At 42.2% G+C, this 26,373-nt stretch overlaps 1 protein-coding gene across 3 annotated transcripts in view; it reads left to right on the top strand.

Moving 5' to 3' along the window:
- The window catches only part of KNTC1 (kinetochore associated 1), an 86,785-nt gene extending 61,130 nt beyond the window's left edge, over window positions 1-25,655 (top strand). Inside the window, exons 56-66 of one of the 3 annotated variants that reach the window (XR_009534482.1) lie at window positions 164-259; window positions 631-687; window positions 3,591-3,645; window positions 3,735-3,798; window positions 4,354-4,483; window positions 5,540-5,629; window positions 6,096-6,241; window positions 7,053-7,143; window positions 23,320-23,435; window positions 24,073-24,150; window positions 25,566-25,655. Coding sequence is in view for 2 of the 3 variants with exons in the window: in XM_060118250.1 (XP_059974233.1) it covers window positions 164-259; window positions 631-687; window positions 3,591-3,645; window positions 3,735-3,798; window positions 4,354-4,483; window positions 5,540-5,629; window positions 6,096-6,241; window positions 7,053-7,143; window positions 18,106-18,165 (789 nt within the window). In the remaining variant the exon portion in view is untranslated. Of the gene's footprint in view, window positions 1-163; window positions 260-630; window positions 688-3,590; window positions 3,646-3,734; window positions 3,799-4,353; window positions 4,484-5,539; window positions 5,630-6,095; window positions 6,242-7,052; window positions 7,144-8,418; window positions 11,273-18,105; window positions 18,181-23,319; window positions 23,436-24,072; window positions 24,151-25,565 lie in introns of those variants that run through there. The other 2 variants (XM_060118250.1, XM_060118252.1) reach the window with 2 other exon arrangements.
- Window positions 25,656-26,373: the final 718 nt, after the last annotated feature.

Raw genomic sequence — 26,373 nt, 5'->3', positions numbered from 1 at the left:
TTTTTTTTTCTTTCCCTAGAGAGATGAAGGCCTTCACTGAAATTAGGCAATAGACACACTTTGGCTATAAGCATGTTTTGTCTTTAGCTGCCCTAACTTTTCCAAAGCTGGTTTGATTTACTGGTGTCTTGAAACAGTATGATTTTTTTTTTGTCTGCTTCAGGCCGTAAGGTTGGTGACTGAGCTTTGTTTAGAATACAAAATTTATGACCTGCAGCTTTGGAATGGACTCTTGCAAAAGCTTCTTGGCTTCAAAATGGTAAGTAAGACTCAGTGCCCTAGACTGCAGTATATTTTAAAGATTTTGCACAGCATCTCCTAAACATTTTGCACTGATAATTGTTATTGAACAGATGGATGCTGAAAACATTCACTCTCACTGGCTTCATGCCCAACTTAAAGAACTTGGCGTTAGGCCAGAGAAAGTGCAAACTCAAAACTGACATAAATTTCATTGGAAACAAATGGAAGTTTCCCTGGCCTCTTTTGATGTTTGTGAATTTGTAAGTGCCCTTCTCTGGTGGTCCTCATGGAAGATAAACTTTACTGATATTCTTGTGAAAGTTTAATTTTCACATTGGAATTTTCTGTTTGGGTGGTCTTCAGAACTTTTGTGTTTTATTTTTTCAGATTTCTTATCTAAGGAAGGTTTTAACAGCCATTTCTAGCATCTATTCTTTATGGCAGGTATGTAGTTTTCTAAAGTGAATTTTACAGAATTTAATCTTTATACTCACCGGCTAGTGTTGGATACACTGGATTAAGTAGTCAGCTCCTCAGTGAAGCTGCAGGATGCTGTTCCATTGAAGTGGTGCCTGAACCCAGAATACTCAGCTTGGACATTGTCTCATCCAAGGCATCACTTATCCCAGTTCTTCAGGCCTCAGGAATCACATCTTCATTTATGCCTTCAAAACACTTTGGCTCAGCTGTAACATTGGTCACGGTATAATTTATTTAAATCACACATTCGACTGCCCCTCTTGGACTTTGAGGACCCTTAAAGTCAAAGACCATGTCTTATTCATCTTTTCTAAATTTCATGTGTTGGTCACACACATAATATATATATAATAGAAATATATAATTTATTCTTAGTTTAATAAATTAGAACATATGCTGAGTAAAACATGAAAATTTTTCTTTACCATTTTCCTTCATAGTTATCTCCCCAGAAGTGACTACTGTTGACAATTTCTTATGTTTTCTTCTAGAGCTTTCCTATTATATATAAGCAGGGGTGTGGGCGCGTATATGTGTGGGTGTGGGTATTGTGTGTGTATGTATTCATTTTGGTACATATAAATGCAGTCACATTCTAGACAAAGTGTTTTTTTCCACATAACAATTGTATCTTGGAGATTGTTTCACATCAGCACTTATAGATTTTTTTTTTTGATATACAATTCACACATAAAATTTACCCTTTTAAAGTGTACAGTTAGGTGGCTTTTAGTATATTCACAAAGTGTGTTACCAACACCACTATCTAATTCTAGAACATTTTCTTCACCCTGAAAATATACCCCATATCCATCACGGATCATTCATTCCTTCTTCCCCCCTCCCTCCAGCCCCTGGTAACCACTAGTCTACTTTCTGTCTCTATGGATTTATCTGTTCTGGGCATTTCATATCAATGGAGTCATACAATATGTGGCCTTTGTGCTTTTTCACTTACCATAATGTTTTCAAGGTTCAGCTACATTATCACATGTATCAGTGTATCATACCTTTTTTTTAAAAAAAAATTTATTTATTTATTTATTTATTTTTGGCTGTATTGGGTCTTCGTTGCTTCGCACAGGCTTTCTCTAGTTGCAGCGAGTGGGGGCTACTCTTTGTTGTGGTACGTGGGCTTCTCATTGCAGTGGCTTCTCTTGCTGCGGAGTACGGGCTCTAGGCACGCAAGCTTCAGTAGTTGTGGCACACTGGCTCAGTAGTTGTGGTGCGTGGGCTCTAGAGCACAGGTTCAGTAATTGTGGCACACAGGCTTAGGTGCTCCGCAGCATGTGGGATCTTCCCGGACCAGGGCTCGAACCCATGTCCCCTGAATTGGCAGGCGCATTCTCAACCACTGAGCCACCAAGGAAGTCCCATATCTTTCCTTTTTATTGCTGAATAATGTCTCATCATATGGATAGACCACATTTTATTTATCCATTCATCAGTTGATGGATATTTGGGTTGGTTCCACTTTTTGGTTATTATGAATAATGCTGCTCTGTGAACATTTGTGTATAAGTGAACATATGTTTTTGTTTCTCTTGAGTGTGTACCTAGGAGTGGAATTATTGGGTCTAACAATAACTATGTTTAATCTTTTAAGGTATTTCATTATTTTTAACTCTTAATTGTTCTCCAAAATGTGGAATAAAATGTATCATAAGTTATTTAACTACTCCTCCTATTGATGGAAATTTATGTGGTGGCTTATTCCTTTTTTGAAATTCTTTCTCTCCTTCCGCCTTTCCTATGGTCCTAGCACAATGTCTGGCACATATATAGACTTAGTATAAATTTTGTTTTCTGAATTGAGTTCTGACACTTTTTCCCTAAATGCAACAATAATGAATCGTGGAAAGATACATGGACCCCAATGTTCATAGCAACACTATATATTTACAGTAGCAAAGATACAGAAGCAATCTAAATGCCCACCAACAGATGAGTGGATAAAGAAGCTGTGGTGTAGATAGATAGATACAATGTAATACTACCCAGCCATAAAAACAAAAAAAAAGAATACAGGGCTTCCCTGATGGTGCAGTGGTTGAGAGTCCACCTGCCAATGCAGGGGACACGGGTTCGTGCCCCGGTCCGGGAAGATCCCACATGCTGCAGAGTGGCTGGGCCCGTGAGCCATGGCTGCTGAGCCTGCGCGTCTGGAGCCTGTGCTCCGCAACGGGACAGGCCACAACAGTGAGAGGCCCGCGTACTGCAAAAAAAAAGAAACAATTTTGCCATTTGCAGTAACATGCTTAATGAAGCAAGTCAGATAGAGAAAGACAAATACTGTAGGATATCACTTATATGCGGAATCTAAACAAATAATACAAATGAGTGTGTATGTAAAACAGAAACAGACTCACAGAGAAAACAAACAAGTGGTTACCAGAGGGAAGAGGGAAGCGGGGAGTGGCAAATTAGGGATATGGGATGAAGAGATACAAACTACTACATATGAAACAGATAAGCAACAAGGATATAGTATATAGCACAAGGAATTATAGCCATTATCTTATAATAACTTTCAGTGGAGTATAATCTGTAAAAATACTGAATCACTATGCATATAATATTGTAAATCAACTATACTTCAGTTTTTTCAAATATAAATAAATAAGGGTATTTTGCAGAGCAAAATTAATAATAATGAATCAGCCAGGATTATATGTTAATATCCTGAAATATACAGTTATGACGAAAATTCTCCTAGAATCTTAATGATCTAGAACTGGGAGATATCAACTTACAATTTTGGTCTTAACATCAAGAATATAAGCTCTAAGTGTATATAGTTCTGTGACTGCAGAATAGAGGTTCGTAAGATCCCAGACATGAATTCTTTAATAAACTTGTTTCCGCAGGTTCCCTACTTCAGCAGAGCCTGGCAGCGCGTGGTTCAGATACCGCTACTTTCAGGTATCTTTCTCTCCCCTCTCCCCGACACACTGACAGTAGCATTTTATAGTTTTGTGTATAGACACATTATTGTTGCTTTTTGTTTTCAGCCTCTTGTCCTTTAAGCCCCAGTCAGCTTTCAGATTGTTGTGAGAGTCTCATCGCTGTCCTAGAGTAAGTAAAATACTTGTTTTCCTACCCCTCAAAATCAGTGTTGCTGCTTATAAAATTCCTTTCTAATAAACGTTCCTATGAGTAATTCCTTTTTGGGGGGAAGTTAAGCATACCACTCAACTTGAAAATAAAATATCTCTATTATTTTTACAATGTCTACTTTCCACATGCAGTGCAACTAGTGAACTTGTATTCAACCTGCATTCCCGAAACTTTGTACCCAGTTTTAATGTGAGCAGAGAAGCACCTTTTGTGACTACCGTACATCATACAGTGTTGTCTCATGGATTTTGAGTCTTCTAAGTGTTCGTCTTTAGCCACGTACAGACTCTCAGACACAATTATAGCTGCAGTCAGGAGTCTGTGTTCCTGTAGATCAAGTCTTTTATTCCATGAAGGATGTCATAAAAGGCTCAAGCTACTCATTACTAGGCATACGTTATGCACCAGCATTTTAATGTTTAAAATTACTGTAACCACTGTGGAAAACTAGGAAGGCCATTATAATCTAGTGAATATGACAGGTTATTAACTAATTAACGTGCTGTCTTGAAGATGTCCAGTTTCAGATGATCTTGACCTGATCAGAGTGGCCAGGCAGTATGTCCAGTTAGAGCTTCCGGCTTTTGCATTAGCCTGTCTAATGCTCATGCCCCACTCGGAAAAAAGGCACCAGGAAATAAAGGTATCTTGCAAATTGTTCCTCTGGGGCTGCCAAGGGTGTGGAAGGTCTCATGCTGCATGTCCCCTGCAAAAGGTTCCACTTTCTTTTCACCAAACCTGTAAAGCGTGAGTGGGGTGGAAGGTTTGTGTGGGCGTCTGCTGGGAAGCAAGACTGAGAGACAGATGAAGGTTGGTCTGGGGGATGCCCGAAGAGGAGTTTGCACCTTATTCCTTATCAGTGGGGAACAGTGAATTTTCCTGCCAGAATAAAGTGAAATGATCAGGCAGTATTTTGGAAGGAATAATCCACGTGGGCCTGATCAGAGGAGAGAGGGGGCAGGAAGTGAAACTCCTGGGAATCATTGCATTTGAATAGGAATTATCCAACAACCCTGTGGCTAGGCAGGGGAAGCCTGAGGGGATAAGTACCCAAAATAGGGTGGTGGCGAGGAAAATGATCCAGGTGGGAAAGATGCAGCTTTACTTGGTGATTAGATGTGGGAGATAAAAGAGAGAAGAGTCAGGTTGTGTGTGGGTGTCTAACAAAGGCACCACGAGCATTCTGAGGATAGAACTTTTAAAAATATAACTCCCATCCCCTTTATACTATAGAATAAATAGAACAAAGCATTTGGAAATGTTTTACAATTATTTCCCCACGGGTAGAGAAGCCAGTACATAGAGATCTATATAAATGAGCACACATAATTTTTATTTCTCACTTGCTCTATTCATTGCATTTTTTCAGAGCCATCTGTGCCTGTCTTTGACTTTGTTCCTTTTTGACTTCTTAAACTCATCCATTGATGCTTTTCAGAGTGTTAGTATTTAAATAGATTCCTTTTGGCACTTAGAATGACAAAACGCTTATCAAGCACCTCTTTGCTGTTGGAATAGTTATTTGTAAAATGCTTTTTTTCCTTATTTCAATAATTTTGTTGTTGATAGAGGTGGTTTTTTTCCTATAGTAGATATGCTTTATGATATTTCAAATTTAAAAATGAAAACCTCCCAGGTTTGACAGAAATTAGTAGTAATTATACTTTTCCATTAATTATGTTTTGATTTTTTTCTCTAGAATTTTTTGCGCTCCTGTGACCCTCAGATCATTTTACAGCAGTTAGAGGAACATATGAATACTGGCCAGCTGGCAGGGTTTTCACATCAAGTAAGAGGCAATTTCCTCTCCCTTTTGTTATGAAAAACTTGGTAGTAGAAGGTAATAAATTTTCCCCAAACCAAGATTAAGCTGAAAACTTACCATCTCGATCTGTTTGTTAATATATATAATTATTTTGCTTTCATTAAAGCCTCATTAAATTTTTAAAAGTCAGGGACCCTGGCTGTCTTGTTTATTTAGTGCTCCACTCAGTGGAAAATCTGTAGCCTTCAATACTTGTCATTGTGGACGGTTTTCCTTGCAAAAAGTCCCAAAGTGCTTAACAACAACTTTTTATTTATTCACTGTATACTGAAATGGACCAAAGCAGTCCCCCTGCCCACCCCCTCAAAGAGGAGGCTTAGTCACGATGCGATGATAATTTAACTTCTAATTGTCAGCAATGTTTTGGTATTGAATAGGATGACATGGCATCTAACACATTTTGCGTGTGATGATACCTGTCATTCTACAGGTTAGAAGTCTGGTCCTGAATAATATCATAGATAAGAAGGAGTTTGGGATTTTGGCAAAGACAAAATACTTCCCAGTGTTGAAATCACACATGATGAATACCAACAACGTCACTGAACTAGTAAACTATTTGGCAAATGAGTTAAGGTAAGTTAATAAAATTTTTTAAAAAACAAATTAATGTAGAATTTCCTTAAAATTTATCTTTATTTTGGAGGAAAATGTCAAATAATCGTAAAGCTATTTGATTGTAATTAAAGGCTCCAAATAATTAAGCTGTAGCATCACTATGTTACACATACCTTGCTACTAACACATACTAAGAGGTTTGTTGTCTTGTAATTCAATCTCTTAGAACATGAACTTGGAATCAGACAATTAATCAAGCTGCCTGTCCTCCCAAAATAGTCCTGCTCTAAAACCCTTCATTACAACTTTACTCCTTAGACACTTGACCAAAGAATCAATAGCTATATGTAACATAATTTTTGCTGAGCTTGGTTATCTAATTTTCCAGCATCCACAAATTTAGAAACAGTATGCTTCTTGGGATAGGGTTCAGAGGGGATTTGGAAAGTAAAAAGAAGGGAGAAATGGGCCGACACAGAAGAAAGGGAAAGCTTAGTCAGGACTGAAATGTTTCTGGGTCCATCCCTACATTTGGTCTAACTGTGCTGATCCCTGGAGGTGTCACTTTCTCAGTGCCGTGCCATGGATTTCTTTCTGCTTGTTTACCACTTGTGATCCAACCATAATTACAGGTTGTTATTTATGAACAAGTAGTATTTTTTGAGGTAAAATTGATATATATAATCAACTGCACATACTTCAAGTATGTCACTTGATAAATTTTGATATGTCTCTACACCTGTGAAGCCATCACCACAGTGGACAGGGCAAACGTATTTATCACTCCCACATTTTCCTCACACCCCTCTTCTTCTTTCTGATTCCATAGTTTAGATGAAGCTTCAATCTTTATAACTGAATATTACAAGCATTGTGGGAAACCTGTGCCACCAGAAGCCACTCCCTGTGAAACTCTGAAGGTAAATCTGGCCCAGAGTTACTGGGTTCTAACCTGACACGATTTTTATTTCTAGGGTCTTAAGATTGAGCCAACCTGTTGTAGAGATAAATGTATTTTTATGCGTGACTGCGTGTATTTTTATATTTCACTTTTTGTATGAGAGAGTCCCAGACCAGGAATCAAGAGGCCTAGGTTCCACTCTTGGGTTTATTTATTTAATTTTTGGCCACACCGTGTGGCTTGAGGGATCTTAGTTCCCCAACCAGGGATTGAACCCTGGCCCACAGCAGTGAAAGGGCAGAGTCCTAACCACTGGACCCCCAGGGAACTCCCCGACAAACTAAATTTTAAAGGGCATTGATTAATGTTGTGCTGGAGTATCCATTGCTTTTATTACTTCTTTAATTAGCTAAGACATATACCTTCACTATAGAAAAACAAAAGGAAATCTGGAAGAGCGGAACTTCCCTGGTGGTCCAGCGGTTGAGAATCCGCCTTCCAATGCAGGGGATGCCAGTTGGATCCCTGGTCGGGGAACTAAGATCCCACATGCCACGGGGCAACTAAGGCCACACCACAGCTATGGAGCCCGTGCACTCTGCAGCTCACGTGCCACAACTACAGAGAAGCCTGTGCACCATGACGAAAGATCCTGAATGCCACAACTAAGGCCCAATGCAGCCAAATAAATAAATAGATAGATAGATAGATAATTTTTTAAAAAAAAAATCTGGAAGAGCAAAAATAATAACAAGAAAACTGATAACTTGAAATCTCAGAAACCAGAGATAAGATCATTGTTAACAATTTGGTGTACGTTCTTCCAAATGTTTTTGTGTATAAAATATGCACGTAAATCACTTTTATTCCTGTTCTGAACTTAAATATAAGGTAAAAATTTTAATTTTGATCATGTTTTGGTAGTTTTAGTGGACATAATTAAGTTATTAGCGGTTTTTTTTCTTCCCTTGGTCCAGATCAGTCACATTAAAATAAGCCTGCATTTTGTTAACATCCATTTATAACTTCCCTTCTCCACTTCCAGTCTGTTGTGCTCAATGGCATAAGATTACTTTTTTCAAAAAGGGAGAATATTGATTCAGGAGACAGATTTGTGGCCCTTAAAATGTATCTGTTTTTCTCCAATCATATCTCTCTAAAATGCAAAATAATCTCATACGTAGATTTTTAGCAATATAGTTAAGGGCTTAAGTTCTATAGTTTATCAAACCATTTTCTATTTAAAAAACTAAGTGACACTCATAAAAATGCTTCTGTGTTTCTTCCCATTTAGGTGTTTTTTAATGGATCATAGTAGATCATCAAAAGTTTTTTCAAGAAGAATAAGAGGAAGTTTGGAATCTGTTATCAGCTGACCCTATTTATTACAGTTTTTAAATTGTGCAATCTGTGTACAGTAGCTATTGTCAGATGTTCCTCGAGAAGTAATAACTAAGATGCTTAATAATAGCATAACTGCCTCATAAAGAATTCATGTCACAAATTAATAAATGTTTTCTTTGCCAGTTACGTGTGTAACTTGTAAAGACTATTAGTTTTTTGCACTCTGTATGAAGGAAAGTTTTTTGCTCCCCCCATAAGAAAAGCAACTACTTATATCCTGTTTCTTCCATCTATATAAATAAGAATATCAGTCTTTTTAACATCATTCTAGTAAATATGTATATAATCTTTGCTGCAGAGCGTATCCGTCAGTGGCCAGCCAGAAATACAAAAACCACTCTAGCTAGTTGAAGCAGAGAAGGACTCAGTGTCAGGCATTGGTTTCAAAGCTGTCAAGAGGACTGAAAGGCAAAAGGGAGATGAAGAGGGGGCGCTGGAGAAACTGAAGGGAAGGGGCTGTTCGCCTAACATCAGAAGCTGCTTTGAGACTTCCCTGGTGGTCCAGTGGTAAAGAATCCACCTTCCAATGCAGGGGATGCAGGTTCGATCCCTGGTCAGGGAACTAAGGTCCCACATGCTGCAGGGCAACTAAGGCTGCATGCTGCAACTACTGAGCTTGCATGCCTCAACTAGAGAGCCCATGTGCTCTGGAGCCCGCTGTACCACAACTACAGAGCCCACGTGCCCTGGAGCCTGTGTGCCAAAACTAGAGAAGAGAAAACCTGCGCGTCACAATGAGAAGCCCGCGAGCTGCAGCAAAGAGCCAGTGCACCTCAACAAAAAGATCCTGCACGCCTCAACGAAGATCCTGTGTGCCGCATCTAAGACCCAACGCGGCCAAAAGTAAAAATTAAATTAAATAAACAGTTAATTAATTAAAGAAAGAGAAAAGGAAGCTGCTTTGCCTCGGAGCTCGGGTGCTGCGGTTCCGGAGGCTGAGCCTCCTCCCCCCGGCACTGCTGCCCACGCAGCACTTGGTCGCCCTCGGTTAGTGCTGCCGCCTCCAGAAGGGAAAAGAGGCGGCGTTTTGCTTTCTCCAGCCTCCTGATTCTCGTGCCAGTGCCAAGAAATAGCAGGAATGAACAGAAGCCATCTGGCAAGGGGTCTGGGAGATGCAGTCTGCAGGCTGTAAGTCCCCGGCAGGACAGGGCAGGGTGGAAGCTGGCCTGCAAGGGCAGCGCGGAGTTGAGAGCCTGCAGCCGGGACCCAGCACACAGAAACGTCACTCACACCTCTATCCTGCCTGTGTAGTCTTTTGCTCTACTTGTGAAGAAACTGAATTTGATAATGCTAGAATTTGTTTGCCTTTGCTTTGCCTGTTGAGAAAAATATTATTTCTGTACAGGAAACAACGTAATATGACTAAAAACATGGGTTTTGGATAACAAACAAGTCTGGGTTGACCTCTGGCTCTATCACCTACTAGCTGTGTGATCCTGGACAAGTTATATAACGCCTCAAAGCCTTAATCCCCTCGTTTGTAAACCTCCTACTTGCAGTAGGTTTAGATGGTCATCCACTTGCTCTCTTCTGGAAATTTACACCAATATTTTCCACAAAGCTTTTTCCTTATTTGGAGTTATTTCCGTAAGATACATTCCCAGGAACAGATTCACCAGATCAAAGGGAATAAAGGATTTTTTTTTTTTTTACCATGCCGAGTGGCTTGCGGGCTCTTAGTTCCCTAACCTGAGATTGAACCCGTGCCCCTTGCAGTGGAAGCTCAGAGCCCTAACCACTGGACCGCCAGGGAACTCTCAGAAGAACATTTTAAAGACTGGATGCAAATTGCCAAACTGCATGCATTTCAAAAGGTCTTCACAAAAGCCTATTCCTACCAGAAACATGAATGTCTGCTTTACTGTCCTCCCCAACGTTGGGTGATCATACTTTTAAAAAAAAATTTATTTAATTTATTTACTTTTGGCTGCGTTGGGTCTTCATTGCTGCACACAGGCTTTCTCTAGTTGCGGCGAGCAGGGGCTACTCTTCGTTGCGGTGCACGGGCTTCTCATTGCGGTAGTTTCTCTTGTTGCAAAGCACAGGCTCTAGGCGCACGGGCTTCAGCACTTGCGGCACATGGGCTTAGTTGCTCCGCGGCATGTGGGATCTTCCCGGACCAGAGATCGAACCCATGTCCCCTGCATTGACAGGTGGATTCTTCTTTTTTTTTTTTTTTTTTTGCGGTATGCGGGCCTCTCACTGTTGTGGCCTCCCCCGTTGCGGAGCACAGGCTCCGGACGCGCAGGCTCAGCGGCCGTGGCTCACGGGCCCAGCCGCTCCGCGGCATATGGGATCCTCCCAGACCGGGGCACGAACCCGTATCCCCTGCATCGTCAGGCGGACTCTCAACCACTTGCGCCACCAGGGAGGCCCAGACAGGTGGATTCTTCTTAACCACTGCATCACCAGGGAAGTCCTGGCAATGATACTTCTTAAAACTTTTTGCTGATTTGATAGGTGAAAATAGTGTCTCAGTATTTACATTTGTATTTCTTTAATATCTATGTGATTGAACCTTAAGAAAACTGTAATTATAAGCCTGAGATCACAAGTAGAGCCTGTGGTTATAGTCTTGGACATAAATGTGCAAGGAATGAAAGGGTCAAGTGGTGGCACTAGAACGTAACAAATGGAAGTGAACGTTCCGGCTTCACGGACTCAAGCTGCGCTAAAAAAGGAGTTCTTTCCCGGACTTAACACTGGTTTCATTGTTCAGAATAAAGCTCTGGATGTTAACTAGATTTATTGTGGTGATCACTTCATTGTATATACAAATATTGACTCATTTTGTTGTACACCTGAAACTAATGTTATATGTCAATTATCCCTCAAAACAAAATAATTTTAGATTAGGAAAATTTATCAAATAAATTGTTGCAAGATTAACAGACATGCACAGTTCTGATGGGTAACGGGTTAGCTTTTGATATGCCGAAGAAGTAGCTTTATGGAATATAAATATATTTGAATTTAAGTTCAAATACATAATTAGCCAGGATACTTTTTGTTGTTATATTTATTATATTTTTATTAGCCATGATCGTTTTTATCTTTCCACTCTTGTCTCCATACAGCCATTCTCCGTCCCCTTCCCTAAGTATATTCTTAAAACATAAGCCCGATCTCATCTTGTCCTGCTTCACTCTTTTTACTGGCTCACCACTGTCACTCGACATAAAATCCAAGTTGCCAACTGAGGCACACTGGCACCTTTGCTCAAATTAGAAACAAAGATCTTGATGAAATAAAAGTGCACATTATGGGATTTCCCTGGCAGTTCAGTGCTTAAGACTCTGCGCTTCCACTGCATGGGGCGCAGGTTCGATTCCTGGTTGGGGAACTAAGATCCCGCATGCAGTGTGGCATGGCCAAAAAAAAAAAATTTCGCATTTTAAGACAAGAAAAACTTAAAACTTTTTCTCTGCTTGTTTTGGCCTCTTCTCTCTAGTGTGCATTGTGCATCTGCATTATGCATAACCAGACCTCCCCTATGGCAGAAATACCTGCACAACCATAAAGCTCAATTTTTCTTCTAGCACCAGCCATGTAACTCCTTAGAACCAGGGTCCCCAACCCCTGGGCCGTGGACCAATAGCGATCCACAGCCTGTTAGGAACAGGGCTGCACAACAGGAGGTGAGTGGCAGACGAGCGAGCAAAGCTTCATCTGCTGCTCCCCACTGCTCGCATTGCCTCCTGAACCATCCACCCCCATCCGTAGAAAAATTGTCTTCCACAAAACCAGTCCTTGGTGTCACAAAGGTTGGGGACCACTGCCTTAGAAGATGCCATTCCTTTCATAGTCCTGTAACAGGTCACAATGAGCTACCACTCGCCTTGCATGTGCAGACATCTTTGAGCACTATGTAAAATACCAATATATTGGTTCCCTTATAAAGATTGGTGCAGGGACTTCCCTGATGGTCCAGTGGTTAAGAATCTGCCTTCCAATGCAGGGGACACGGGTTCGATCCCTGGTAGGGGAACTAAAATTCCACATGCCACAGGGCTTGTGCGCTGCAACTAGAGATCCCTCGTGCTGCAACTAAGACCCGATGCAGCCAAATAAATAAATATTTTTTAAAAAGAAAAAAGAACGTTGGTGCAGAACAGACTGGTCAGACAACCTGGGGAGATACTGGGCTGCACGTAATGAAAGTTCTTAGCTAAAATACTTATGACTACTAATGTTACTAGCTATATTTCTTCCTTTTTTTCCCCTTAATCTTTCATTTATTTATTTATTTATTTATTTATTGGCTGTGCTGGGTCTTCATTGCTGTGCGTGGGCTTTCTCTAGTTGTGACGAGCGGGGTCTACTCTTCATTGCGGTGCGTGGGCTTCTCACTGCGGCATCTCTTGTTGCAGAGCACGGGCTCTAGGCGCATGGGCTTCAGTAGTTGCGGCACGTGGGCTCAGTAGTTGTGACTCACGAACTCTAGAGCGCAGGCTCAGTAGTTGTGGCGCACAGGCTCAGTTGCTCCGCGGCATGTGGGATCTTCCCAGACCAGGGCTTGAACCCTGCATTGGCAGGTGGGTTCTTAACCACTGAGCCACCAGGGAAGCCCTAGCTATATTTCTTATATTCTGCCTATTTTACAAGATTATTGTTTCTTGCATTACCAAATGTGTGACTGGACCTCAGATAAAATTAATGATTACTGGGCTTCCCTGGTGGCACAGTGGTTGAGAGTCCGCCTGCCGATGCAGGGGACACGGGTTCATGCCCCGGTCTGAGAGGATCCCACATGCCACGGAGCGGCTGGGCCCGTGAGCCATGGCCGCTGAGCCTGCACGTCCGGAGCCTGTGCTCCGCAACGGGAGATGCCACAGCAGTGAGAGGCCCGCGTACCGCAAAAAAAAAAAAAAAAAAAAAAAAAAAAAAATTAATGATTCCAGGGCTTCCCTTGTGGCACAGTGGTTAAGAATCTGCCTGCCAATGTAGGGGACACGGGTTCAAGCCCTGGTCCGGGAAGACCCCACATGCCAGGGAGCAACTGAGCCCATGCGCCACAACTACTGAGCTTGCACTCTAGAGCCTGAGAGCCACAAATACTGAAACCCACGTGCCACGACTACTGAAGCCCACGTGCCACAACTACTGAAGCCCACGTGCCACAACTACTGAAGCTCGCACACCTAGAGCCCATGTTCTGCAACAAGAGAAGCCACCACAATGAGAAGCCCATGCACTGCAACAAAGAGCAGCCCCTATTCGCTGCAACTAGAGAAAGCCCACATGCAGCAACGAAGACCCAATGTGCCAAAAAGAAATAAAAAATAAAATAAATAAATTTTTAAAAAAATTAATGATGACTAGATGACTTGAAATGATCCAAAATATAGTTCTATAAGATCAATGATAGTAATAGTGTAGCTCTAGATATGGGAAGAAACAACAAGAAGGAACCATTTCCTGGACCATAACAGACCAGTAAGACAGGTGGTCCAGAGGCCTTTGGTTACAGTTAACAGAGCCTAGTCCAGTAATAGCACACTGAGTGGCCCATCAACAAAATCCCCACCTGACCTGGGAATGCACATTCCTAGTGCCATGAGACAAATTGGTCACGAAATGCCTCCCAAACCTTGGTTGCAATTAAGACTGAAAGGAAGGGTTTGTAAAATAAAGAATGGTGCCCACCATCCGGTTCTACGGGAATCTAGTCATTAGCTGCTGTAGTCACTGACCTACAACACCTCCTGAAAGGATGGGGATGAGTCACTTTGTGCTCTGGGAAAACTGGCAGAACTGGTCCCCACATATTTTCAGGAGAGGATTTTGTGAACCCGGTTTCTTGCATCTTCCCATACTTAGAAAAGCACTAAAACCACTAAGATGTCTCCCCCTGGTGAGCAGCAGCAACCTTCTATCAAGATGTGTGCTTGATTGCACGCACCCCTTCACCAAAATCACATCTATACTAACCTCCCCCCTTACCTCTTGGGAGCCGTCCTCAGAGCTCTCTGAGACACTCCCCCGACTTATAATCCTCAGGTTGGCTCAAGTAAAATTTTTCATTTCTTTTTTAGATTGACAATTGATTAATTTTTTTTGTCAACACTCTCTAGGAAGATTTTCTCTAAAAATGTTCTCCTTTCAGTACATCTACCCAAAAAAGGCAACCCCTGTGGAGGGTCACATTTTTTTTTTTTTTTTTTTTTTTTTTTGCAGTACACGGGCCTCTCACTGTTGTGGCCTCTCCCACTGCGGAGCACAGGCTCCGGACGCGCAGGCTCAGCGGCCATGGCTCACGGGCCTAGCCGCTCTGTGGCATGTGGGATCTTCCCGGACCGGGGCACGAACCTGTGTCCCCTGCATCGGCAGGCGGACTCTCAACCACTGCGCCACCAGGGAAGCCCAAGGGTCACATTTTTTAAACCACAGGATTTAAAAGGTGGATCTGTTACAGCTCAGTGCTACCTGCCCATCCATACCATGGCTTAGAAGTAGATCCAGCCCACCTACCTTTCTGGCCTCAGTTCCTACCACTCTCCCCTTTTCTCTGGCCAGTGTCTCCCCATCCCAGTCACTTGCTAGGGCATGAACGTATGTACTTCCTTCACAAAACTGTTCAAAATGATCTTTGTCGCCTTCTTTATGATTGTTTCACCATTCATTATTTTGTCCCGAAACCTTAGAGCCATGCCTCATGTAGTAGACTCTTAATATATATGTATGAGATAAATGAACTTTGGCTACCCATTTTTCAGGGTAAATTTCCTTCCTCGAATGTTTCATGGTCACATGAACAAATGAAGGAACCTCATTACACATAACCAAAAAAAAAAAAAGGTGGGGAGGAATTTAGCAACAATTAAATAAGTAAAGACATTATATTTAATTTTCATGACTCATGCACAGTCTTTCATCATCTCTGACTTTTCATGAGGTGGCTCAATAGTCATTCCTTTGACTAGTTGGAGTAGAGAATTTAATTAGCAAGGCGCTGCTTGCCCTTCTCAAGGATGGAAAAGGTGGTCTGACAGCATGTAGGATATTTAGTCTTCTTTCTGCTGTTTCTTCTGGGGCCCAGAAATTTGGAATCTACTTGCTGTGCTTATGTAAACACATCGGATCCCTCCCTTGGGTAGTTTTTGACAAGTTTTCTTTAAGTAAGAGAATAAGACTAAATAGTTTTGGTGATCACATCCATCCAGGGGGGAGTAGCTAAGCAAGCATACAAAGGTGCTTAAGGTAACCAACGTGTTCCTTTTTTGTTGAATGTTGGTGCCCTAGGTATAGTAGACTAGTGCTCTACCACCAAAGTTTTTTATTGCATGTCCTTCAGTAAAAAATTCTGAATATATACTCCCAATGTGTATTCTTTTGTAGAGATTTTGAAAAGAAGAAATAGGAACAATATTCAATATCTTGTAATAACCTACAATGGAAAAGAACCTGAAGCTGTACACCTGAAACTAACACAGTATTATAAATCAAATATAGTTAAGTTTTTAAAAAGAGGAAATAAAAAATAGAAATGCTAATACTTTCTTCCTATATCCAATGGATTGTCCTGTGCACACCGTTTTGGAAACTACTGGGATAGACGACTTTACTTTGCAATACTCTTTTTGATTGATTGATTGATTGATTGATTTTGGTTTTGTGGGGTCCCTGTTGCAGCACGCAGGATCTCAGTTGTGGCATTTGGGATCAAGTTCCCTGACCAGGGATCGAACCTGGGCCCCCTGCGTTGGGAGCGCGGAGTCTTACCCACTGGACCACCCGGGAAGTCCCTACTTCGCAATACTCTTAATACTGAGGTATAAGTTACATCCAATAAAGCACATAAATCTTAAGTTCAGGGGCTTCCCTGGTGGCACAGTGGTTAAGAACCTGCCTGCCAATGCAGGGCACACGGGTTTGAGCCCTGGTCTGGGAAGATCCCACATGCCGCGGAGCAACTAAACCCATGCTCCACAACTACTGAGTCTGTTCTCTAGAGCCCACAAGCCACAACTACTGAGCCTGTGTGCCACAACTACTGAAGCCCGCGTGCCTAGAGCCTGTGCTCCGCAACAAGAGAAGCCACCACAATGAGAAGCCCATGCACTGCAACCAAGAGTAGCCCCATCTCACCACAACTAGAGAAAGCCCGCGTGCAGCAACAAAGACCCAACGCAGCCAAAAATAAATAAATTAATAAAATAATTAATTTAAAAAAAAATATATATATATATATATATTGCCAAACAGTCTTGCCACAGTGGTTGTACCGTCTACACTCCCACCAGCGAGAGAGAGCTTGCCCCACATCCTTGACAACACTTGGAATCATCAGTCATTTTAATTTAATTTTATTATTTTTTAAATTTATTTTTATTTTTTTAAATGTTTATTGGAGTATAGTTGATTTACAATGTTGTGTTAGTTTCAGGTGTACAGCAAAGTGATTCAATTATACATATACATATATTGATTCTTTTTCAGATTCTTTTCTCATATAGATTATCACAGAATACTGAGTATAATTCCCTGAGCTATACAGGAGGTCCTTATTGGTTATCTATCTTATATATAATAGTGTACGTATGTTAATCTCAAGCTCCTGATTTATCCCTCCCATCCACATTTCCCCTTTGGTAATCATAAGTTTTCTTTTAATATCTGTAAGTCTGTTTCTGTTTTGTAAATAAGCTCATTTGTATCATTTTTAAAATAATTAGATTCCAGGGATTCCCTGGTGGCGCAGTGGTTGAGAGTCCGCCTGCCGATGCAGGGGACACGGGTTCGTGCCCCGGTCCGGGAAGATCCCACATGCCGTGGGGTGGCTGGGCCCGTGAGCCGTGGCCACTGTGCCTGCGCGTCCGGAGCCTGTGCTCCGCGGCGGGAGAGGCCACAGCAGTGAGAGGCCCGCATACCACAAAGAAAAAAAAAATTAGATTCCACATATGAGTGATACCATATATTTGTCTTTGTCTGACACTTCATTTATTATGATAATCACTAGGTCCATCCATGTTGCTGCAAATGGCATTATTTCATTCTTTTTTATGGCTCAGTAATATGCCATGGTATATATGTACCACATCTTCCTTATCCATTCCTCTGTAGATGGACATTTAGGTTGCTTCCATGTGTTGGCTGTTGTGAATAGTGCTGCAATGAACACTGGGGTGCATGTATATCAGTCCTTTTAATTTTAACCATCCTAGTGGGAGACCTTACAATACTCTTGATGAAGGGGGAAAAAATGCCAGGACAAACATCTTGTCTTCCATTCTGGCTTATCTCCCCTCCCTTTTCCACCTGAGATTTGTGGATGAGTTAAATCCACAGTGTATCTGCATATCTCAGAGTCCAGTGGCCATCACACTGTATGATCTTAACCAAGATGCACAGCAAGATTCTAAATCTTAACTCACAACAGCTAAGTCTTACCATAAACTTTACAAACGATTAGAGAGCTACAAAGTGGGTTTTATTTTTCTTTCTGGCACTCTTTACATATTCAAAAGCAACCAGAAAACAAGAACTTGTGCTTCTAGAACAACCAAGGCTGAATGTTTTCTAAAGGAAATAAAGAAATTTCTAGAGCAATTTCTCTTTCTTTTTTTTTTTTTTTTAGCAATTTCTCTTTTTGAACTCTCCTTCCAACATCCATAAGACCAAAGAATACAACCTCTAAACTGACTTTCCCTTGGTAAGTAATCCTACAGCTTAAACAAAAAAAGGTTTTATCGAGATATAGTTCACACACGATAAAATTCACATATTTAAAGTATACTATTCAATAGTTTTGAGTATATTCACAAATATAAATTTATTTATTTATTTATTTATTTTTGGCTGCCTTGGGTCTTGGTTGCTGCATGCGGGCTTTCTCTAGTTGTGGCGAGTGGGGTTTACTCTTTGTTGCGGTGCGTGGGCTTCTCATTGCAGTGGCTTCTCTTGTTGCAGAGCAGGGGCTCTAGCGCGCAGGCTTCAATAGTTGTGGCACGTGGGCTCTAGAGTGCAGGCTCAGTAGTTGCGGCGCATGGGCTTAGTTGCTCTGCAGCATGTGGGATCTTCCTAGACCAGGGTCGAGCCCGTGTCCCCTGCATTGGCAGGCAGATTCTTAACTACTGCGCCACCAGGGAAGTCCCCACAGTCAATTTTAGAACATTTCCATCACCTCTAAAAGAAACCCCATACCTTTTAGCTCTCATCCCCCTAGTCCCCCTCCCAAACCCCACCTGCCCACAAGCAACCACTAATATACTCTCTGTCTCTATGGAATTGCCTATTCTGGACATTTCCTGTAAATGGAATCATACAGTATGTGGTCTTTAGTGGCCATGAGGTTCATCCATGTTGTAGCATGTATCAGTACTTCATTCCTTTTCATGGTGGAATAATATTCCATCGCATAGATAGACCACATTTTGCTTATCCATTGATGGAAATTTGTGCTGTTTCCACCTTTTGGCTATTATAAATAATATTGTTATGTCCTATAGCTTTTTTTTTTTTTTTTGCAGTACGCAGGCCTCTCACTGTTGTGGCCTCTCCCGTTGCGGAGCACAGGCTCTGGACGCGCAGGCTCAGCGGCCATGGCTCACGGGCCCAGCCACTCCGTGGCATGTGGGCATGTGGGATCTTCCCAGACCGGGGCACGAACCCGTGTCCCCTGCATCGGCAGGCAGACTCTCAACCACTGCGCCACCAGGGAAGCCCTGTCCTATAGCTTTTTAACCACCTTGATACTTTGAGGGGTTTTTATTATTTTCAATATGTATACATATTGGCTTACTCATTTTTTTTTTTTTTGGCTTACTCATTCTTAAGATATCAGTTAAGACTCTATGATCAGATTTTTTCCACTCCCTGTCTTGTCGCTGGGAGCGATTCTCTGCACACACCATATGCCGTTTCAAGTCTTTGCTCCCATTCTCTCTTTGTCTAGTTAACTCCCACTCATTCTTTATTACATGACATTTACTCAGTATCCAAGTTCCTTGAATTACTTAAGAGAATATCTTATTTATATGACTATGCATCTACATATGAAGTGTTAGGATAGTCCTTGCATTCAAAGAAATAATATGATGAATCAGGAGAAATGGCATGATCTCAAAACCAGGGTTATTGTCAACTTATTTTTTCCAATGTTCTTTATATAGACTTGATTTTTTAAGTCTGAAAAGGATGTTACTCATAACCCGTACTGTATTTCATACCTCAGAAGGAGAAGTGGTAATTTACAAACTTTCTTCCTCTTCTTCCCACCCCACAATATTACATGCCCTGTAGTTGCTGATGTTTGTGGTCACATGGAGCCAGAATATCTAGGCAAACTTTTGTCATCCAATGATATGAATGCATATGCTGGTGTTTCAATCTCTTTCTTTCTAAGATGACTCTTAACCAACCACAGTATACAACATTGATTATAATAGTTGAATCATTCATAAGTTTGCCATGTAAAAATAAGAATTCTGGGGCTTCCCTGGTGGCTCCGTGGTTGAGAATCCGCCTGCCAATGCAGGGGCCACGGGTTCGAGCGCTGGTCTGGGAAGATCCCACATGCCACGGAGCAACTGGGCCCGTGAGCCACAACTACTGAGTCTGCGCTCTAGAGCCCGTGAGCCACAACTACTGAGCCTGCGCGTCTGGAGCCTGTGCTCCGCAACAAGAGAGGCCACGACAGTTAGAGGCCCGCACACCACGATGAAGAGTGGCCCCCGCTCGCCGCAACTAGAGAAAGCCCTCGCACAGAAATGAAGACTCAACACAGCCAAAAATAAATAAATAAATAAATAAATTTTAAAAAATGTTAATGTAGACATAAATGAAACAATTGATAAATTGCACTTCACCAAAATTTAAAAAAATAATAAGAAGAAGAATTCTGGGGAATTCCCTGGTGGTCCAGTGGTTAAGACTCCATGCTCTCACTGACAAGGGCCTGGGTTCAATCCCTGGTCAGGGAACTAAAATCCCACAAGCCGTGCGGCGTGGCCAAAAAAAAAAGAAAAAAGGGGCCTCCCTGGTGGCGCAGTGGTTGAGAGTCTGCCTGCCGATGCAGGGGACGCGGGTTCATGCCCTGGTCCAGGAAGATCCCACATGCTGCAGAGCGGCTAGGCCCGTGAGCCGTGGCCACTGGGCCTGCGTGTCCAGAGCCTGTGCTCCACAACGGGAGAGGCCACAACAGTGAGAGGCCCGCGTACCGCAAAAAAAAAAAAAAGAAAAAAAGAATTCTGCATTCTGCGTGCTGATATATTAGTGAGTGACCTTTTCTCAGAAAGTTCCATGCTTTTGGTTCAATCTAGTTTACTGGTGGGATTTTTCTATATTTTCATTTTTACTTCTGGGCTTAGCGAGAGTGAAAAGAAAATGTAAGTGGTGAGCGTTGTATGAAAGGCAGTGGGAGAAAACTCAAGTTTCTCTTCTATTTGCCCCAAATATCTCTGTATTCATTTTCTAGGGCTGCCATAACAAATGACCACTAACTGAGTGCTTTAAGACATCGGGAACTTATTCTCCCACGGTTCTGGAGGCCAGAAGTCCAAAATTAAGGTGTCAGCAAGACCACATTCCCTCCAAAGTCTCTAATGGAAAATCCTTCCTTACCTCTTCCAGCTTTTGGTGGTGCCAGGTGTTCCTTGGCTTGTGACAGCTTCACTCCAGTCTCTATCTCCACCATCACATGGCCCGCTCCATGTGTCTCTCTGTCCTTTTCTGTCTTTTATTTATTTGTTTGTTTGTTTGTTTGTTTGTTTATGGCAACTCCGTGCAGCTTGTGGGATCTTACTTCTCCAACTGGGCCCGGCAGTGAAAGCACCGAGTCCTAACCACTGGACTGCCAGGGAATTCCCCTTTTCTGTCTCTTACAAGGACACTTGTCATTGGATTTAGGGCCCACCCTAATCCTGTAGGATCTCATTTTAATCCTTACCTTAATTACATCTGCAAAGACACTATTCCCCAGTAAGGTCACATTCTGAGGTTCCAGGTGGACATGTATATTGTGGTTGGGGAGTAGGGGGGGACACTTCAAACCACTCCAGCCTCCTGAAATTCTACTGCTTCTGCCTTTGGATAAAGTGTGTACTCCTTTAAGTGACAGTGAGCTCTCTACTTTGCCACTGATAAGAAACAATCATTTTATACTTTTTTTTCTTTTTTTTGGCCGCACCTCACAGCTTGTGGGATCCTAGTTCCCTGACCAGGGATCGAACCCGGGTCCTCAGCAGTGACAGCGTAGAGTCCTGACCAACTGGACCGCCAGGGAAGTCCCACAATCATCCTATAAATTTTTTTTTTTTAATTTTTTTGGCTGCGCTGGGTCTTCATTGCTGCTTCTCTAGTTGCGGCAAGCGGGGCTACTCTTCGTTGCGGTGCGTGGGCTTCTTACTGCAGTGGCTTCTCTTGCTGCGGAGCACGGGCTCTAGGCATGCCGGCTTTAGCAGTTGTGGCACGTGGGCTCAGTAGTTGTGGCTTGCGGGCTCTAGAGCACAGGCTCAGTGGTTGTGGCGCACCGGCTTGGTTGCTCTGCGGCATGTGGGATCTTCCTGGACCAGGGCTCGAACCCATGTCCCCTGCATTGGCAGGCGGATTCTTAACCACTGCACCACGAGGGAAGCCCTCATCTTATAAACTGAACTGAAGTAAACTAAGGTACAGAAAAGTACGGAAATCGCAATGGATTTTCACAAAGACAACGTGTCTATGTAATAAACACCCAAATCAAGACACAGAACATTCCCAGTATAGATTAGGAACTATGTTCTTTCTTCTTTTTCCATTAAAGAAAAAATTTTATTTGTGGTAAAATACACATAAAATTTACCATTTTACCCATTTTAAAGTGTGCAGTTCAGTGGCATTAAATACTTTCACACTGTTTGGCAACAATCCCCACCATCCTGCTCCAGAATTTTCTATCTTGCAAAACTAAAACTCTGTCCCCATTAAGCAATAACTCCCCATTTCCCCAGCCCCTTGTAACCACAATTCTACTTTTGTCTCTATGAATTTAACTACTCTAGGGAACTCATGTTAAATGGACTCATATAGTATTTGTCCTTTTGTGACTGGTTTATTTCACTCAGCGTAATGTTTCTGGGTGCATCCATGTTGTAACACATGTCAGAATTACCTTCCTTTTTAGGGCTGAATAATATAGGAACCATATTCTTTTGAAAGGCGATGACAACCTACTTCTGATTTTTATGGCTAACTGTTTACTTATTTTCATCCCTGATTCTAATTAGTAAACAATGTATGTTTCACTAGTGTTTTCCTCCTTGGTGGTTATAGAGTTAAGTTTTTCAGGTTTCTAAACCAGAACCTAGCCCTCTGCTCTGGATCCTGTGGCTTTGACCGTGTTACCCAATCTCATGTGCATTTTAACTATCCCATTTTGTGTGTGTGTGTGTGTGTGTGTGTGTGTGTGTGTGTGTGGTAAAAGTCACATGATATAAAATATACTATTTTAACCATATTTAACTGTACAGTTCAGTGGCACTAAGTACATTCACATTGGTGTGCCACTCTCACCATCATCCATCTCCTGTAACTATCCCATTAAATCTACAGAAAAGCTAAAGAATCAACAGCTTTCAAAAGTGGATACAAGTAACCAGCAGGGCAAGTCTCAAAAAACAATTTTTTATTCCTCTTTCCTTTCCCTTTCTTTGCAGCTGGCTCATAAGCGGAGTCCAAAGGACCTTGGCAGTAGTTTAGATTTAACTCAATGTCCTCATCCTGGCAGCCCTCTGAAAGTCCGCAGGATTCTGTGTTTTGTTTCCTTTTATTTAAGCACACTTACTCATTGTTTTGGAAATACCTCACATTCCAGGCGATTCAAGACTTCTTGAATAAACAGCTCACCTCTTTAGAGAGAAGACCCATTGAATATATGAAATCCCAGCTGAGTCAAAAAAAAACAACCAAGATATGAAGACAGAGAGGAAGGTAATTCCATATCCCTATTAGAGATTCTCAGAGGAATACATCCTAATTAATTTCCATCATGGCTAAGGCCCTGCAACATTTATAGACAAATATAATATAGCACCTTAATCAGCATGGGTGAAGGACCTAGGTCCCTTAATCCATCAGCTGTGAAACAGGTTTTTACCGTAGGTGACTTAAGTCATTTATTTTAATAGTTTACACATTACGAAATGACTTAGGACTAAGTGCCAAGAAATATAGTAAGAGCAAGATCAAATCCAACCACACTTCAATTATTAATCTCTAATATTAGCCCTTAAATGCCCTTATAAAAGCCCATCCAGCTGCATTATCCTTTTTGTGAAAGCTTTCTGTCTGTGGAGTAGGGCAGGAAACGTATCAGGCTGTGTATGATCAGGCCACTGACCATGGCTGTTCTCTTGCTCTCTGTCCATCCCCTGCCCGACCAGTGCCTGCTTCACCTACACCCTACGCACAGGACTGACCTTCCTAACTACTTGTCCCAGGCCCCAGCTAGTGATTGTTCTTATCAAAGGGGCGGTGAGGGGCGTGCCCCTCTGCTAGTTTCCCTGGCAACTAATAAGCCCAAGTGAGGTCAATTCTCCTATAACTGGTAACCTCCTCTGCCCCCCAGGAGCGAAGACGGCCACCGTGTCCTGCCCACCGACCGCTGCACAGGTGGGGTGTCGCTCCAGGACCTTGCTTCAGATGTGTAAGTTCCCCCATCCATAGAACCATTGATATATCTGTAGCTGACTCCAGACTCTTGAAGCTGGGGAAGCACAGGGCTTGTTGGCCTGTGGGGTGCAGCCCAACAGGTGCCAGAACTTTCCAGAACCACAGAAAATTGAGGGAAAGGGGATGGAGAGGGATCCACTTCTATCTTCCTCTGCTTTCTCCCAGTCACAGCCTAGTGATTCAGAAAAGTCAACCTGACTTTGAAAAGGGAAGTGCTCACCTTCACCGCATAGAGTTGACATTTCACACAGAGAGCATGAGTTTTCCACAACGTTTGGTCACATTTCAGTGTTCGATGCTAAGCTCTCAAATCCCGAGAGAAGCCACACAAACTCAGTGGTGTGGCTAGTGATTGCATCTTGCCTGCAGTCCTCAGAGCCGACAATTCTATAATTATTTACATATTGCACCTAAAGCTAGTCCTTCCCTGTTTTTAAAATACAAGATTGGCTTGAGACGGTATGAGACCTGGGTTCATCTTGGGGATCACACACACATGCACATACACATATTCCTTACCTAACCCTGAGATTTAACTGCACTTGAGAATTCTTTATCATTAGCTGTCTACCTACAAGCTGAAAAGGTTTGTTTCTTTCACTTTAGCTGTAGCAACTCATTATGCTATCTTTTCTCTCCAGGGAGAGACACACGAACATGGCTACTGTTAGTCTTGTGATTCTTGCTCCCATTTGGATAAAATCAATAGCTTTGCCTTGATTTTTCAGAACCTTCTTTGGAGCCTTTTGGCTGCCAGTAATAAAAAACCTAACCCAAACTGGCTTTAAGTAAAGAGGGCATTTACTGTCTTGCATAATCAGAAGTTCAGATATTGAGTTCCCAGAACTTGCCAATGATGTAATTGAGCCCAGGTTCTTTCCATCTTTCCACTCGGCCATCCTTTAATGTACTGGTTTGGCCTTAGCTTGTTTCCTCACAAAAGGACTCAGCTGGGACTTCCATGCTTCCACTGCAGGGGGAGACCCCGCATGCCGTGGTGCGACCAAAAATTTTTTTAAAAAAGGGGGGTGGATGGCAGGCCTCAGCTGCTCCAAACATTACATCCTTGGGCAAGAATTTCCAAAGGTCTTTTTTTTTTCTTTTTCATTTGAGGTGAAACTCACACGACATAAAATTAACCATTTTATATGTAAACAATTCAGTAGCATTTAGTACCTTCACAATGTTTGCAGCCACCATCTCTATTGAGTTCCAAAACATTTGCATTACCCAGCAGAGGAGAGCTCATACCCACTAAGCAGCCATTCCTCTTTCCCTCCCCTCCGATTCCTGCGAAACCACTAATCTTTCTGTCTCTAAAGATTTGCCTATTCTGGACATTGAAATCATACAATATGGGGCCTTTTTTCCTTTTTTTATTTTGGCCAGGCTGTGCATCATGTGGATCTTAGTTCCCCAACCAGAGGTCGAACCTGTGCCCCCTGCAGTGGAAGAAGTGCAGAGTCCTAACCACTGGACCACCAGGTAAGTCCTAATATATGGCCTTTTTTGTGGCTTTTTTCACTTCATCTAATGTGTTCGAGGTCCATCCACGTTGTAGCATGCATCAGTACGTCGTTCCTTTTTCTGATAGTCCATTGCGTGGATGTGCCACATTTAGTTTATCCATTCAGCTGCTGATGGTTGTTTTGGCTGTTTCTACCTTTTGGCTATTGCGAATAGTGCTGCTGTGGACATGCCTGTACGTGTATTTATTTAAGTAACTGGTCTTCAGTTCTTTGGGACATATACCTAGGAATGGAATTACTAGAAAATTTTCTGAAACACATCCCTAGACTTCCCCTCACATCCTATAGGTCAGAAGTGTGTCACATCTCTGAGCCTACAGCAATGTCTTGGCAAGGAGAGTGAAACCACCACTGATTGGCTAAAACTAATCAAGGTTCACACCCTGAAGCTGGGTGAGAACCCAATCACCTCTGAAGGGCACGGTCACTTGGAAGAGGGCCATTTTGAGGAGATGGTGACCTTGGGTGTGAATGTCATGACACAGGTAGGCAAGTTCTCTGTCAACCATCCGTTCCCATATTGTTAGTTCAATTTGTATTCTGTTCAAGGGTGTGAACCTTACTGTTCTACCTGCCAAGCAAGCTTTCCTTTGGGAATTGTTTATTCTGCAAACATTTGTCTTAAGGAGGAAGTGTGGGAACTAAGATCATGACAAACAGCATGTCAG

The sequence above is a fragment of the Mesoplodon densirostris genome, chromosome 15, assembly GCF_025265405.1.
Source record: "Mesoplodon densirostris isolate mMesDen1 chromosome 15, mMesDen1 primary haplotype, whole genome shotgun sequence".
In the NCBI taxonomy this organism is placed as follows: domain Eukaryota; kingdom Metazoa; phylum Chordata; class Mammalia; order Artiodactyla; family Ziphiidae; genus Mesoplodon; species Mesoplodon densirostris.
Note: the sequence above shows the minus strand (reverse complement) of the source record. Positions and strands in the feature narration are given on the sequence as shown.